This window comes from Oryx dammah, unplaced genomic scaffold (assembly GCF_014754425.2).
Source record: "Oryx dammah isolate SB20612 unplaced genomic scaffold, SCBI_Odam_1.1 HiC_scaffold_23, whole genome shotgun sequence".
Taxonomy (NCBI): Eukaryota; Metazoa; Chordata; class Mammalia; order Artiodactyla; family Bovidae; genus Oryx; species Oryx dammah.
In genome coordinates, this window is record NW_024070207.1 from 79,132,459 (window position 1) to 79,149,597 (window position 17,139).

The following is a 17,139-nucleotide window of genomic DNA, read 5'->3' on the forward strand; positions in this document are numbered from 1 at the left end:
ACCCTGCTCCTCTAGAACTTGCTCTCCAGAGGGGGAAAAAGGCGCAACTCAAAACTGTCCCTGGTGTCAAAGCTGTTTCCAAGGGGGCAATTAGAAACTCTTGTACATCAAAGCCTAGAATAGAGGGGCCTACCCCTTCCCATTTCTGAAACCTGGTGGATACAAGATCTCAGGTTTCCTACCTTCAGAGGAGTAAGAGAGCAGGGAGGAAAATAAAGATGAGGGGGAATTCAAAGGGGGCAGACTTCTTCCATCTGCAAGATCAGTGCAAGAATTTCTGAACCATCCAAGGGCAGCTTAAGGGGTTAGAGGAGGGTGGAGGTATAAAGAGTAGGAGCTGGCTTTGCCCCTTAAGAATTTCCCTGCAGCCATGGAAGCTGGAGAAGGAGGGAGTCCTGGGTTCCCTTTAATTTTTTCATTATTCTTCATCCTTTACTCCACTCCCCGCCCCACCCTGGTTGGGTTCCCATGGCAAGCACTGAATCTAGGAAGGGCCTGTCATATCACTTCTACCCGCGCCAAACCCAGAATTCCATAACCCTTTGGGCAGGTTTTGTCCTGGAAAAGACCTTACATCACACAACCTCTGAATCCCCAGGAGCATTGGCTAGAGCAAGCACAGATCTGGGGTAAAAGAGTTGACTATGGGGAAGTTGCTTGAGCTCCCTGGTCCTCAGTTTCTTCAGTCTTTAAAATGAAGATACAAATGCTTACTTCACGGGGTTGTGACAAGAATGAAAGTAGATAGTGTGTGCAAAGTTCCTGGCTCCTTGTAGGCATTTATAAACATGAGATGCTGTTTCTGCTGTTGTTACTATTGTTATTATTGGGTGTTGCTGATCCTGAGTCATCACTGATTATAAAATGCACCATTATTCTATATATCACTTAAAAAGACCAAAAAAAAAAAGTACTTCCAGTTAAGTTATGACCCACCAGTGCTTTTAAGACAGTCTGACTTTGGAGATATTAAACAATTAAGTGCTTCTAGGGCCCTGGCTGACAATGTTGTTTCTTAACCTGGATTCTTATTCCACATGTATGTTCATTTGTGAAACTCATTACACGGGGTCACCACCCATGGTCTCCTTGTTTTTCTGTATGTGTGGTACACTCCAATGTTAGGTTTATATTAAAAGCCAGTCACACTTGTGCAGTTTGGAAAGGATAAAATCTTGTATTGGCCCTGAACTGGGAGATGTAGTCTACAGTAGAGTATGCACTAAATTAATGCTGAGTGAACAGATGGACAGCTGGGTGTAGGACACAGTAATAATAGGGTTGTTTCTTACTTTGAGGTCTTCTAAAAAGGTGCTGTCCCAGAAAGATTCATTTTCCAGATGAGCAAGAGATACCCACCCCAAGGTCACTCATCCAAGGTTTTACAGATGAAGAAACTGCCTAAGGTCCCACACTTTAGTGAAGGGTTGAGCTTGGATTGTACCCAGGTATTTGGGCTCTAAAATCCAAGCCTTTACCCACTATACTATCCTATGTGGGGAAGACTGAGGGATGGTTCCCAACACTTGTAAACCACTACATCTTCCCCAGATTCAGGCAGAAAGAGGTCATGCCAAAAAAAAAGAAAAAGAAAAGAAAAAGAAAGAGCTCATGCCTTAAACTACTTTTGTGGGTTGGACAGGCCTCCTGGCTCCTAGGAGTGGGAAGGTCCTGCCTGCCTGGGGAGACTGGGGTCATGTGAGGACCAGCATCTGACTGTTCTAGAAGTAATAAGGGAGAGAAGAATTCACAGTGAGACTTCCACTGTTAACTGTTCCACCCATGGCAAGCAGGGGCTAATGGAACCTCATCCTGACCAGTCATTTCTCCAGCTGGCTCACAGTTGGACTGGCAGGCACAGAATAACCTTTGGTTGACTACATAAAGCATGGAGCGACAGGGAGAGGGGCAATTTGAGGAAATGACAGTGTGGTTTATTGACACTGTGAGCTACTTAAAATCTAACTGAATTACAGCCTGCTTGGGACTGGCTGGGGCTGATGACCTGATGCTGCAAAAGAGAGGCAGCCTCCTGAGGGACTTACAGGTTGACTGACTGATGACCCGTTCTGTTGCTGCCTGCCTGGGTAGCCGGATGTTGTGAATGGCTGACTATTGCTAGGAATCACACCTGGCCGGAGAGCGTGTGGATGTTACACTGTCTGGGGAATGTGTAAAGATCTGCTCAGTCGCTCAGTTGTGTCCTACTCTTTGCGACCCCATGAACTGCAGCCCACCAGACTCCTCTGTCCATGGAGTTTTCCAGGCAAGAATACTAGAGTTGGTTGTCATTTCCTACTCCAAAGGATCTTCCCAACTCAGGGATCAAACCTGTATCTCCTGCCTTGGCAGGCAAATTCTTTACTACTGAGCCACCTGGGAAGCCCCTAAAGGAGGTCTACCCTGAGGGAATTTCAGGTTGACTGATGGACAGATCTGTGGCTGCCTGATAGGCAACCCGATCTAGTGACTGACTGTCTACTGTGAACAAATCACAGCGTACTTGACAGACCGTGTGCTCAGTCATGTTGAGAATGGCTACCTGGTTGACTGATACGAGGGGCAGACTGAATGAGTCACAGGCCAGCTGGCCCACTGAAAAATCAGTGTAGCTGCTTGAAACCATGGCTGTCCACAGACAGGATCACATCCACCCTAAAGGGCCCCGGGGGTCAGAGAATGCTGACTGACCTACCAATGGAGGGTATGCCTTGCCTGAGAAATGACAGATTGCTGGCCACTGACAGGTGGCCTGGAGGCTTTAGCTGCTGTGAGTACGTGCTCTGGGGGAATAAACTGCCTGATCACGGCATGAATGAGGAGGAACCTGAGAGAATTATGGAGTGACCAGCTGACAGTGGAGTGTGTAGCCCACACCACAGGGCTACATTCGATGTTGACAATGACAGTCTGTCCTGACATAATCACAGCCAGCCAGAGGGCCCAAGCTGGCTTCCTGGGCGGTGGTGAGATGATTTCCCCCAGGGGATTCGGAGCTGCTTCCAGGGCCAGGGTAGATGCAGAGCCTGGCTACTGGACAGACTGATGGTGTGATGAAGGGACAATCTAAGGGAATGGCAGGCTGGCTTACAGCAGCATAGCTGTTGTCAACGCCGTTTGTCTGCCTCGGGGGCCTCGCAGCTGGCCCGAAAGCAAGAATGGATGCTGCTGCTGACAGACTGACAGCGTGAATGGCAGGCGGGGGTCTGATGAGACAGTGGCAGTGGTGATGGATTTCAGTCGGGTGGCTGCCCGAGCAGCTGTATGCGGCGGTAGTCCACCTGGGGAGTCACGGACTGCTTGGGGTTAAAATATGGTGACGGACTGACTGACGGCGGTAATTGGGGGTCTGACAGGACGGAGAATCCCCTCTTGCGGCTAGCTGACAACGTGATTGGCTGACAGCGTGACAGACAGACCGGCGTACGGGCAGGGCCTCCGGCAACCTCAGCCGCCCTTGCTGCCGCGGCCGCCCCCAAGAGGCACTCTCGCAAAACATTGGCGAGCACCCGCCTTCGGGACCGAGCCGGGTGGCTGGGAGGGGTCCCGTCACGGCTCGCCGGTTGGTCCGCGCAGGCGCTGCTCGCTGCGCGGCGCGGCCAATAGGCTGCGCATTCTCGGCCACGCCCGCGCGAGCTCTCTTCTCGCGAGGCCGGTTAGGCCCGAATGTCGTTAGCCGTGGGGAAAGATGGCGGAAAATTTAAAAGGTGAAGCAGTGGCGGCAGCGACGCGGGCCCGCTGGCAGGCTGGGTGGGCTGGAGGGGTGGCGTCGCGGACTCGGGGCCCCCGGCGTCCGAGGCCACCGGGCCGGGAGCCGGAAGGTCGGCGCCAAAAGGCTGGGGCTCGAGGCGCGCGGGCCTGGCGCGCGGGGCTGGGCGGGGCTGAGGGGAGGGGGCGCGTGCCTTGGAACACGGAGGGCGCGGGGCTAAGTGGGGACGCGAGAGGGGGCGCGCGCCGCAGATTGCGACCTGACGGCGCGCGCACGCGCGGGGGCTTGTTGGGGGAGGCCGCGCCCGCGCGCGGGAAAATTGGCCGCCGGTGACCGTTACCCTCTTGGTGTCCACGCGAGACGCCGGAAGGGGAGGGGAGGGAAGGGGACGGACCTCCTTTTCAGAGTTGCGGGACAGGGGATTCTTCATGGGGAGTATATCTGCTCGCAGCGTGATGGGGGAAGGATTTGAGGCAGAGAGAACTCCCTCAGGAAGAGGGGAAGAAGACTTCCCTAATGGGAGAGCTGGGCTCCCTCACGCGCAGGCAAAGAGGGGTGACTCAGTGTTGAGGAAGGTGGCCCCCTCTGGATGAGGAAAGCTGCGGGGAGGATGGGTTCCACAGGTGTAAAGGGGGGCTCTGAGGGTAGGAGAGTCCACCTATGGTCAGTGTGGAGACAGCAGCATATTTGAGTTGGGATCACATTAGTTGGGGCTTCAAATGCAAGTTTGGAAGGGAGAGGCATAGGGAAAGGAAGGCGTGGGCACAGGCCGAGTCTCCACTAGGCCTGTCTAAGAGGAGGGGTGGAAATGCACACGTAATAATTTTGCAGAGCTCTTGTACATTTGTAGGTTGACATCTAGAGTATTTCACCATGAGTTTCAGTTTTTGTAATGGAAGGTAGAAAATATTAAACATTTTTAAAAGATGAAACAGGATGAGGACTGACTGATTACATTTGGAACAAGGGTTTTGTGAAATGATTTGATAAAATGGCTTCTAAAGCACAGCAACTAAGAATATGCCTTGAACCAAAAGAAGCCTTTTAAATTAAAAAAATCTGTCCTGAAAAATTTTGGTAGCCTCCCCCCACCCCCCACAACTAACCTATTTGTTCTGTCTGTTCTTGAATTCAGAGCACACTCCTTTGGGTGAGCTTTACCCTTCAGAGAAATATGAATGAGACAAAATCAAAATGCAGCCTGAAAAAATATATCTTATGGATTTAAGGCACCCACGTGAATCCTTTGGGGACGCTTCCTATAATCTAATATCACTCCACAATCTCTTATTCTTAATTCCAAAATCCAAAAAGCCCTGAAAGTTTAAATTTGGTGTCATTCAGTGGCAAAATTAGGCTATCACTGCCACTATCTTGCATCTTTCTCTTATTCAGTGTGAAAATTCACACCTTTTCTGAAGAACTATTAATGTGTTTGATTATGGCTTGATGCTCTTGACCACACTAGGGCTGTGTTAGGGAATGTAGGGGATATACCTAGAACTACACTTGTAAAATCCCCCAAAAGGAATTTGAATTCTAAAACATCTGGCACCAGGAGTTACAGATGAGATTGTGGACCAGTCTTTCCAGTTAATGCCTTTGTCTGGTGCCCTGGAGGCTTTAATCCCATCCCTACCCACCCACCTTGGGACAGTACACCCTACTGAGATGGGGGTTGTTCTCTTTCTTTTGCAAAGTGGGGAGAAGGACAATTAGGTCCTGAACTCCAAGAAGGTTTGCAAGCAGTTTAAAGAATGGTATAGAGGGAGCTGAAAGCTCCGGAGGAGGGGTGGGGAATAGATTCCTTTAGGACGATCTGTGCAGCAGAAACCACTTGGAAGTCTGCTGCTCCAGGGTAAGCCTTGGACAGTGGGCACTGGAGTAGATGGGAGTGGCACATCTTTGTTGAAGGGTCTTAGCATTGGGAAGGCCTGTGGATTAAATTTCACTGACTCTGAGGTAGTCCTTTGGAATTTCCAGGGATGATTTGGGGTCCTCTTTGACCCCTGGCCTCATCAGGATGCCCAGCAATAGTTCTTTCTGGCCCTCTTTGTTCTAGGCTGCAGTGTGTGTTGCAAATCTTCTTGGAATCAGCTACAGGACCTGTGCCGCCTGGCCAAGCTCTCCTGCCCTGCCCTTGGCATCTCCAAGAGGAACCTCTATGACTTTGAAGTCGAGTACCTGTGCGATTACAAAAAGATCCGCGTGAGTCTGGGGTGACTGTGGCCAGGGCAGAGGTGACTCAGGGAAGCTGGCTTCCTGCGCCGCCCCCCCCATTACCCACATGTTTCCAAAAGCAGTTTTCTCCTCTGATCTTAAAAACGTAGGATTAGTAGGCCCTCTTATCATTTCCATTTTACAGGTGGGAAAACCAAGTGGCTTTCTGAGAGGGGCAGGAGCCAGAAGGAATCCCTAAATAAATCTCTCCTCCCACCTCCCTCTGAATACAAACCAATTGCAAAGATTGAGATGCTGAGCCCCGAAGTGGAGATAATGATAGCTAATGGTTTTGATGATGATGGACAGGGAAGCCTGGCATGCTGCAGTCCATGGGGTCACAAAGAGTCCGACTCGACTGAGCGACTGAACTGAACTGAACTGAATGGTTTTGAGCACTTTGCCCTGCCAGGCACTTTCTTTTAGAAACTAATTTAATCCCGCCAGCAATATTGTAAAATGGCAACTGTTACTGTTGCCCTAGGAGATAATGGCAGGACAGTTAACAGAATAGCCTGGAGCCAGCATGCTTCAGTTCACATCCAGGCTGTGTAACCCTGGAAAACTTACACCAATTCTTTGTACTTCATTTTCCTCATCTATAAAATGGGGATAATTAGCAGTATCTACCTTATATAGAGTTGTAAGGGTTAAATTAGCTAATAATACATATAAGTTGCTTAGAACAATACCTTCTACATAATGAATGCTAGAAAAACATCTGCTCTTTTTTTCTTATTTACAGGATGAGGAAACTGAGGCCCAGTGAAGTTAAATAACTGCCTGAGTTTAAGTTTGCATTACTAGGGAGCGGCAGATTCAGGATGTGTACCCAACGTGTTTAGTTGTAGAATCTGTGTAGTTAAACTCTATCCTATAGTGCCTCTCGGCAAGAAAAGATCCTTCTGGCTGCTGTGTGGAGAACAGACCTGGGGTGAGGGTGGAAGCAGAGGGACAAGTGAGGAGGCTGCTGCTGCACTCCAGGCGAGCAATGAGGGTGGCGACAGAGATTTGAAGTGTAGTATTCTGGATGTAGCTTGAAGGATTTCCTGAGGGTGGATATGGGGAGTGTGAGAAGAAGGAGTCAAAGATGACTCTGAGAGATGAGGCTGAACAGCTAGCTGGAGGGAATAGGTTTGGGAGATAAAAGTTGAATTTAGACAGACAGTAAGGGGAAGAGAGGGATTTGAACCTAGTGAGCCTCACTCTGAGAGCCCATGTTTTTTAATCACTGCAAAGAGTCATTCTAGGAAAGGAGTGGTTTGGGTGTTGCCCACAGCCATTGGGATGGAAGTGCCACAAGAACTGGCTCAAGGGTCTCGTCTGTCACTTACAGTGCCCCCACCCCTTCCTCACCCACCCCCCAGGAACAGGAGTATTACCTGGTAAAATGGCGTGGGTACCCAGACTCCGAGAGCACCTGGGAACCACGGCAGAATCTGAAGTGTGTGCGCATTCTCAAGCAGTTCCACAAGGACTTGGAAAGGGAGCTGCTCCGGCGGCACCACCGGTCGAAGCCACCCCGGCACCTGGACCCAAGCCTGGCCAACTACCTGGTGCAGAAGGCCAAGCAGAGGCGGGCACTCCAGCGCTGGGAGCAGGAGCTCAACGCCAAGCGCAGCCACCTGGGACGCATCACCGTGGAGAACGAAGTGGACCTGGATGGCCCCCCACGGGCCTTCGTGTACATCAATGAGTACCGTGTTGGTGAGGGCATCACCCTCAACCAGGTGGCTGTGGGCTGCGAGTGCCAGGACTGTCTGTGGGCACCGGCTGGAGGCTGCTGCCCTGGGGCATCACTGCACAAGTTTGCCTACAATGACCAGGGCCAGGTGCGCCTGCGAGCTGGGCTGCCCATCTACGAGTGCAACTCCCGCTGCCGCTGTGGCTATGACTGCCCCAACCGAGTGGTACAGAAGGGCATCCGCTACGACCTCTGCATCTTCCGCACGGATGATGGACGCGGCTGGGGTGTCCGCACGCTGGAGAAGATCCGCAAGAACAGTTTCGTCATGGAGTACGTGGGCGAGGTAGGGAGACAGGGCTTGGCGGGTGTGTATGGCTCTCCCCACTGTGTGTTCCCACCCTGAGCGCCTGCCTCTTTCTCCCTGCTGTATGCCCTAAGTTCCCCTGCTTTCCCTGGGGGAAAGGTGTTGAGGGGGTAACCTGAGTGTGAGAGGGACATCCTGGCAGGGGCACATATTCCACGCTGGTAGTTAAAGGCACGTTGAAATACTTTCAAACCGGGTTGACTTCATAAGGGTACCTAGCAAAGAGGTAAGCCGGAACTGAAATCCAGGCAGCATTCCTTTTAACAGGCCACGTGGTCTGCACAGGATTGCATCATCTGAAAAGGCACTTCCTCTTCTCATTTCATGAGGGTCCAGCTTATCACCAGGCAGTGTCTGCCCAGGAGCACTTTTTTTTTTTTTTTTTACTAATCTGCACAAAAAGAACAGTCTGCGTTGGGTGGGAAGTGGGGGCAGGGTTGGCTACCTCCTCCTCTAGCCACTGCAGGACACTGGGGCAAAGCTGGTATCCTTCCACCCCAAATGGTGTGGCTGCCTAGGTTCTTTCCCTCTTGTACCTTTACTGTGGCTTAGAGCTGCCTCTGATCCTCAGTGTTGCCTGGCGGGTGGGCTGTGGGGGGCGCAGAAGGGGAGGTCTCTAATGGGCTGGGCCAGGATATGGTGCATATCATGTCTGCCCACACCTATTGGCTAGAACCGAGTCATGGGCCTTACTTCAGTTCAAAGGCAGCTGCAAAGCATGATTCAGCCATATACCCAAGTGGAAAACAAAAGGGGGTTGGGTGAATAACTAGCAGGTGTCTGCAACAGCAAGTTTTGAAGTGGGTCACAGTGGGCATTTGGGGTGAGACAGTTGTTTGTTACATAGGAACGCCTCATGCATTGGGGAACATTTAACATCCCTGGACCGTGACCATTTAAATCCATGAGTGTACCTTGTCACAGGGACAGCCCCAAACACCTCTGTATTTCTGTGGGTCTCTTAGGGGTGTGATACAGCTGGGAGGTGACAGCATTGGCTATAGTGATAACAGTGATGAAGAGGAGAGGCTCCTGTTCTGAGGAACTATGTGTGCGTGCTTAATTGCTTCAGCTGTGTCTGACTCTTTTCGACCTTATGGACTGTAGCCTGCCAGGCTCCTCTGTCCACGGGATTCTCCAGGCAAGAATACTCGAGTGGGTTTCCATGCCCTCCTCCCGGGAATCTTCCTGACCCAGGGATCAAAGCCGTGTCTCTTAACATCTCCTTCATTGGCAGGTGGGGTTTTTTCTTTTTTAACCACTAGCACCACCTGGAAAGCCCTGGGTAACTATAGAGAGGGTCATTGCCCCAGGGGGCGGGGGAACAGAAACTGTCTAGAGACTGAGCAGTCCACACTGCAGAGGACCCTGACAGTCTGAACAGAGAGATATCCACACCCCAGACAATCGTGGGGGCTGGGTGGAGTAAATGTCCACATGTTGAAAGACTTGACAGTCCAGAGGAAGGAGGAGGCGGCCACAGCTCAAAGGGTTCCTAATAGTCTGTAGGAAGAGGTGTCTATGTCCCAGTGCGACTCAAGGAAGAGGGAAAGCTCTCCAGAGGACCCTGGCAGTCCGAGTTAAGAAGTATCCACATTCACGCTGCCCTGACAGGAAAGTGAAGTGTCCTCACCCCAGTGGGATAGTGACAGTCAAGAAGCTCAGGTGTACACCAAAGAGGCTCTGACAGCCTGGAGGGAGTGTCCACACCCTCAGAGCCCTGACACTCCAGTGGAGATAGTCAGGTCTTAGAGGAAGAGCAACAGTGTGGAAGAGATGTCACAGCCCGGAGGGGTCGTAGCTATGCAGGGGAGGAGGCGTCCCCACCCACAGGAGTCAGCGGTCCTAAGGAAGTCCAGAGCAGGGGTGTACCTAGTTTCACCGCACCAGCCGTCTCTGGAGGAGTTGTCAGCAGCCCAGGAAGATGCTGACAGGTGAGGAAGAGTCTTCAACTCATTGGCACTCCAAGGTCCCACAAGCCTGACTCTTTTCCTACCATTCTTCCTTAGCGTCCTTATTCCTCCATGCTATAAACATGGCAGTAACTGGGGACCCTCTCATTCCCTATCCTCACTCTTCCCACATTCTCTTCAAGGTATTTCTTGGCTTCCCTCCTGCCACATTCAGTGACTTCCAGGCCCACCTCTGACATCCTTAGACCTGTGGGGCCTCCTAATGGCAGCACAGGCCCCCAAACACTGCCAGGTCCAAAACCACCCCCCTGCATCCCACTCTGACAAGGCAGCATGGCAGAGGGTTCAGGAGGATGGACTCTGGGTTCCTGAGGCTGAATCCCAGCTCCACCACTCATCAGTAGTCACTTAACCTGTTTGTGTCTTATTCTCCTAATCTGTGTAACGGGAATCATAATAGCACCCACCTCATAGACTTGTTCCAAGAACTAAAGTGAGTTATGATGTGTGAAGCAGTTGGTGTTCAGTACACAGTAAGTCTTCAAACAACGTTAGCCATTATAGTCCAAAATTCAGAACATCCAAAATGCCCAGAAACCAAAAATTTCTGTAGCCTACCTGGCTACAAAAGCCAACCAGATCGGATATATGCCTATTTGTAGTCTGTTTATCCCACTTGGTGTGCATATTCGTCATTTTGCAGAAATATTAACTTAACTTGATTACGTGATGCTGGCCTACTGCGTGTTAGATAATCGGGGGCATACCCCTGACCCCCTCCACTCTGGAACCCAGTTCACTCTCCATCTCTGCTCTGTCAGTCCCCACACCAGCTGTGCTTCCACGTTCATCGGAACATCACCATCCTAACCCACCAGAGAACATAGCCTAGTTTATCAGTTCTGAAACATGCACTTTCTTCATGTTTTTTTCAACTCTGAAATGAAAGTGAACCTCACTTTAATTAGTTTAATTAAATGATGGCATATCATCATTTAATTAGCAGAAGTTTTTCTTTTCTTGAGAAAGGGCACACAAAAGAAGGGAGCCTGTTAGATTTTGACAAGCTACAGTACTCAGCCACTCCTAACACGAAAACAAACAGAAACCCCTTTCACATATCTGAACTTGTTGGATTCTTACAACAGCCCCTGTCAAGTTGAGATTATTGTCATCTCCATTCTACAGATGAGAAAACTGAGGCACAGAGAGGAAACGTGTTCAGAGTCACCATGCTAGTAAAGTGGGCCCAAATGTCTAAAACTGGTGTCCTGCCAGACCTGGTGGAGTGTTGTGGTTTGGGTTTGTTTGTTTGTTTTATTTGGCTGAGAAAATAGGCACAGGGAGAGAACATTCAGGATCCCATATCCGGGAGGGGGCAGAACAGCAACTGGCTTCTGAGTCTTCTGGTTCCCACTCCCATCAAAATCCTTTCCTGGCTGCCAGCTTCTAGCCCATCTATCTTCTCCAGTCACTCTGGTAGGGAGCAGGGACATGGACTGTTTTGCTCTCAGGTTTTTTGGGGGGTGAACCAACCATTACACAGCGGAGCTGAAAAGAAGGCAGAAGGAACCATTTGTAGCCTGCAAGGTCTGCAGTGTGACTCACTCATGGGGAGACTGAGGGAGCAGGTAGGGGAAGAACGGACAGGAAAATAGAAACTGGGGAGGAGGTGGGCATTCCGTCTGGCTGGGGAGGAACCCAAAGGGAAAAACCAGCCCAGGCCCTACCTGGTCTGCTCGTGAGCCCAGGAGAGGCTGCCCTTTGGTCCCAGGCTTCTAGAGGGGGCAGTGGGTGGGGAGCGGGAGCTTCAGGAAGGCTGCACAGATAGGTGACATCTGTGGGAGCTGACATCAGAAGGCAAGGTGTGTTCTCTGGGAGGTGGAGGGAGGCTGACCTTGATGTACTCCTGCTCAGAATGCTTGTGTGACTCCTGTTGAGTCCCATAGGAGAGAGTCCCCACACTTCAATCTGGTCAAAGCCCTTTTGTGATCTGCAGTTCTCTTTAGATGGTATCTCTCTTCCACTGCCCCTCAAGCTCTAAGCACTAACTAGACTGTGATCCATGAAGGCCAGCCCGGGCCTGGTCCCTGTGCTCTCTCACCAGTGACCCCCATGGGCCAGGGGGTCCTGTGTCTCCCCCACCCATCTGTGACCCCTGAGTACTGGGGCCAGGCACAGGGTAGGCCCCATGAAAATCCACTAAATGAATGAGCGAACAAACAGAAATTGCTATGGGGAAGCCAGGTTCCTCAAGGAATGGAGCTGGAGTAAGGGGCAGTGAGCAGTGTGGCCCAGGGGATAAGCCTGCATCTTCTAAGGGGGCTGTTGATCAGCCTTCAGCACAGAACAGAGGCTGCAGGTGGTGATGGAGGAGGCAAGGAGGAGGCTAGAGAAAACAGGCTGGTCACGGGCTGGCATGAGAATGAGCAAGAAATGAGGCTGGGGTGTGTCTCAGGCTTATGTCCAGTTGGCAGGAGGGTAGTGGTGGGCAGTCGTCTCTGACAGAGGGAGAGGGGAGGAAGATGGGATGTGGCAAGAAGAGAGTACCTGAGCTGCCTTTAGGACCACCGCTGGACGGAGGTCAGGGCTCCGAGCTAGAGGGCGGAATACACATGACAGGTGTCTACTGCGTGTCAGCGGTGTACTGCGCTGGCACTTGTGGCTGATAGGCAGCAAGAACCCAGGAGTGGAGAATGAGGCTGGCCCTGGTCTAAGGGCACCCAGGCCGAGAAGGGGAAGTCTTGGCTACTGGTGGGACCTCACCCAGAGGAAGCATGGTCGGGGATTACCAGAAGGCTGTGGTTGACGAGGAAGAGGGGACACAAGGGATAGAGAGGAGGGGTGGTGTGTGGCGGGGGTTGGGTGGGGAGTCCGTCACCAGCACTTGGGAGGCAAGGACAGGCTGGGCTAGGATAGTGTTCCGGTTACTTGGACAGGCGGGGACCCAGCTGGGGAGGAGGATACACCTCCTGCTGTCTTAAATACCAGCTGTTGGCAGTGCACAGTGTTAGGCCTGAGTGAGGTGGTCTCATCTGTGCTATGGTCTCCTTACTTTCCTCTTCCTTCTCTGTCTGAGTTTTTGGCCTCCACCTCTTTTTTGTGCTCTCAGACTCTCTGGGGTCTTGGCCTTTTCTCTGGACCTGGGACCTCTGCATTAAGATTCTGTGTCTAATTCTGCCTCTGGCTCTGGCATCTGAGTCTCTTTCTCATTCATTCAGTCTCCCTTTCCCCAGGCCTCTCATGCTCACTATGTGCTTTTTGCTGTCTGCACTGCCCTGCATAGGCTTCCCAGGTGGAACAGTGGTAAAGAATTCACCTGCCAGTGCAGGAATCATAAGGGACATGGGTTCGATCCCTGGGTCGGGAAAACCCCCTGAAGAAGGAAATGACAACCCACTCCAGTATTCTTGCCTGGAGAATCCCATGGACAGAGGAGTCTGGTGGGCTACAGTTCTTGGGGTCACAAAGAGTTGGATACGACTGAGAACACAGTGCACACACCGACCTGCACTGGCTTGATTCTTTTGTGCTGGTCCTTCAGTTCCTCAGGCTCTCTTGCCCTGGATCAGCCTCTCACTCCCACTCTCCCCGCTCCTCTCTGTTCAGCCCTGGGTCTTTTTCTTCCTCACCTTTGATGTGGGTCTCTCACTAAAGGGGTTTCTCTCTCACTCCTGGACCTTGTGGCCGGCCTCCACCTACCATTGAGAGACTCACCATACCATCCAGAGGCCTGAGAAGGGCTACCAGCCCTTGTGTGTCACTGCTGAGCTAGCCACAGCGGTGCCTCCTTGCTCCCTTGTTCTCCTCCAGGGGGCCAGGATGGGGGTCAGGAGCTGTGCTGGCTTTCCTGAACCTTCTGAGCCAACCTCCTCTCCCCTGTGACCTTCTCCCCAGATCATTACCTCAGAGGAGGCAGAGCGGCGGGGCCAGATCTATGACCGCCAGGGTGCCACCTACCTCTTCGACCTGGACTACGTGGAGGATGTGTACACTGTGGACGCCGCCTATTACGGCAACATCTCCCACTTTGTCAACCACAGTGTGGGTACCCGCAGGTGGGCAGGGGGTTGGGAGGAGCAGGCTGGGGCCCCTCCTCACCCTCCTGCCATTTTTTTTTTTTTTTTTTTGCCCAGTGTGACCCCAACCTCCAGGTGTACAACGTCTTCATAGACAACCTTGATGAGCGGCTGCCCCGCATTGCTTTCTTTGCCACCAGAACCATCCGGGCAGGCGAGGAGCTCACCTTTGATTACAACATGCAAGGTGGGGGTGGCAGGGGACTGGGGGCAGGGACACACAGTGACATGGGACATGAAGACCCCTCCCCAAGGAGCTTTAAGAGGCTCTTCCTCACTCCCAGGCTCCTATCTCGACTCCTGGATTCATGCCTACCCTTTGGGGATCCCTTCATTCCTAACCACTGGACCCCAAGCCTGAGACCCTCATACCAACTTCTCCTGAGGCTCCTGGGGGAGGATGTTTGGTTCAAGAGTTGAGACACTCCTCCTGATTGCAATCTTGTCTGAATTTCCCCAGTCCCCCAACCTTCACTGCTCCTAACCCCCTTTGACCTTCCTCATTCCAAGACTCTGGACACCCTTGTGGCCTCCAGCCAGTCCCTTTCTTGACAAACTAGCCACCTCTGAGACACTCGAGGGGAATCTTTGGCAGGAGAGTTCAGATGCCCCTCTGGATGCCCAGGTGACCCTCCATTCCTGACCCCTGTCTGACACAACCCTCTTGGTCACCCCGACAGCTCCCTGTATCCTCTGAGAACCCTCACTCCCTGGCCATCTTCCTAACACCTGAACACCCCTCTAGTGGAAGCCCTGGCCCTTACCCGAAACCACCAACCCTATGACCCACTACCTGACTCACATCTCAGACCTGCTCCCCGCCCCTCAGACTCCTGGGTCCTGTGGTAAAAAGGGCAGTGGGACCCCTCCATCTTGGCCTTCTGTCTAACAAGTACCCCCCTCTGGCTGTGACTCCACAGTGGACCCCGTGGACATGGAGAGCACACGCATGGACTCCAACTTTGGCCTGGCTGGGCTCCCCGGCTCTCCCAAGAAGCGGGTCCGCATCGAATGCAAGTGTGGGACTGAATCCTGCCGCAAATACCTCTTCTAGCCCCATGAAGTCTGAGGCCAGACTGACCAGGGTGGGCTAAAAAGCAGCCCACCCCACCCACCCACTGCTGCCCTCCTGTTGAAGAACAACTGCCAGGGCCTCCTGCCTGCCTCCGCCTGCCCCCTGCTCAGGGCTGCATGGCCATGGGGAGGACGGACTCCAGGAGTCCCCTCTCCCTGTCCCAGCCCCATCCATGGGTTGCACTTACAAACCCCTGCCCACCTTCAGAAGTGATTTTTCAACACCAGGACTTTCTGCAGTTGGGATTCATGGCCTAGCAAGGCGGTCCGAGGGCTGAGCCCCAGCCCATACCCAAAGTAGAAACGTTTGTTTTTGCACCTGCTTCTGGCCAGAGCTTGAAGGGTCTGCTGCAGGCCCTCTCCCTGCTGCCCCAAGGGTGTGAGGAAGCATTCCCAGGACAGGCTGACCCCAGAGCCCAGGATTCCCAGCCCATTCGCCTCCCCTACCACAGAAATGTGCTAGTGAAAGAAGTGGGGGGGTCTTCAAGGGCTGCAGGCTGTGGCTGGGTCCTGCTCATGCTTGCATGCTGGCTGGTGTTGGCCTGAAAGCTGTAGGGTCTCCTTTTCAAAGCTGTGCCTCTGAGAAGCAGACACCCACATGCCACTAGAGGAGAGTGGATGCCCACGGCCTGTTGGCCAGTGAGAGGCAGCCCAGACTTTACCCGTCCTTAAGGTGGGCAACCCACTCCAGTATTCTTGCCTGAAAAATCCCATGGACAGAGGAACCTGGTAGGCTACAGTCCATGGGGTCATAAAGAGTCAGACATGACTGAGCAACTTCACTTCACTAAGGTGGGCTGGAACTCAGCTCTGCCTTTGCAACAGCTAGAAAGTGCCCAGGGCTCTTGAGTTCAAAGGATGCTGGGAGCCCTTAACCTGTGGTGTGAGGACTGCTGATAGCACCCAGAGCTGGACCCAAGACCTAGCTAGGCTGTAGACAGCACTTAGACAAAACGTGCATGGATGGGGTGCTGAGGAGGTGCCAGGCACTGGGCTGAGCACCTGGTCCACATGGATCGTCTCAGGGAAGCCTTGAAAACTGTGGAGGTGGATCCCAGGAAAGGGCCTGTGTGGCAGAAGGCAAAGCACAGACCAAGAATGGGGTGGGGCTGGCTTACCCACCAGGATGTGGCGAGGTGAGGGGAAGCCCCTGCCACCTCCTAGCCCTCCCGCCCTTTGCACTCACCTTGGGTCCTCTGGTCTCAGTTCCCTGCCCACAAATGTATAAAAGGTGAAGGCGCTAATGGCTGCCTCGTCCCTTGCTTCCCCTGTGAGGTTTTCTCTAGGAAGCCTTCCTTCCCTGACTACCTGTGTGCAGTGTTCCCATGTGAGACTGTGTGCCCTGCCAGCAGATGCCAGATCTGTGTGTCTGTTTTTGTGTCCATCTGTGTGTCTGTGCTCCCCACCCCCAGACTGACCTTCAGGCTTGGACTGAATCTGATTCTCCTCTTGTATATCCCCTTGGCCCTCCCAGTCTGGGAATGGGCGTCAATAAAACAGGTTATTGACTGAAAAAACCAAGGTGTGGGGATGGAAGACCTTGTGTAGGTGGGGGTTGGGGAGATGAGAGGCTGGGAGCAGGGGTGCCCAGGAATGCAGTCTTCCAACCTCAACCATTTAAATTCCCTGCAGTGCACCACTTGCACCACCATCTGCATACATGCTGACCTAAGATAAGCTTGCTTTACACTTCAAAGTTATCATACACTGGACAAGCAAACTAAATCCATTGCTGTTGCAATGGACAAAGCATTATCACTTTGGCCATACATATGACACAATTCTAGCTGGATCCTCCATGCTTTCCAAACTTTTGAGCCCAAAGCCTGCTTACTACATTCAAAGAGAAAAGTCTGTATGTGCTGGGGGAAGTTTTCTGCAAATATTTATTGAGCACCTATATGTGCCAGGGTATAAAACATAAGAAAGAGATGGTGGTGTTTCAAGTATACATACTTGTCTTCATCATCCTTCAACCTGAATGTGAACCCATGCCCTTTGGTTCTGCTCAGAGACCACACATGCTGTGACAGGTACTCAAATATTTCAGAGACCTTGCACACAGATGACAGGATCCTGAACAACTCAGAGAT

The 17,139-nt window shown here is 52.2% G+C and overlaps 1 protein-coding gene across 1 annotated transcript; it reads left to right on the forward strand.

The window, feature by feature from the left end:
• Positions 1 to 3,459: 3,459 nt before the first annotated feature.
• On the forward strand, positions 3,460 to 16,567 carry SUV39H1 (suppressor of variegation 3-9 homolog 1). Its single transcript, XM_040265899.1, has 6 exons — positions 3,460 to 3,707; positions 5,772 to 5,917; positions 7,297 to 7,959; positions 13,791 to 13,937; positions 14,030 to 14,159; positions 14,893 to 16,567. The coding sequence occupies exons 1-6, from the start codon at positions 3,689 to 3,691 to the stop codon at positions 15,024 to 15,026; spliced, it is 1,239 nt and encodes a 412-aa protein (XP_040121833.1). The 5' UTR covers positions 3,460 to 3,688; the 3' UTR covers positions 15,027 to 16,567.
• The last annotated feature ends 572 nt before the right edge of the window (positions 16,568 to 17,139 follow it).

What these genes read in the sequence shown, in the direction of transcription:
- SUV39H1 (XM_040265899.1), top strand. An exon ending in GCGATTACAAAAAGATCCGC is followed by an intron (nt 5,918 to 7,296) that starts GTGAGTCTGGGG and finishes CCCACCCCCCAG; the next exon opens with GAACAGGAGTATTACCTGGT. An exon ending in CTTTGATTACAACATGCAAG is followed by an intron (nt 14,160 to 14,892) that starts GTGGGGGTGGCA and finishes GTGACTCCACAG; the next exon opens with TGGACCCCGTGGACATGGAG.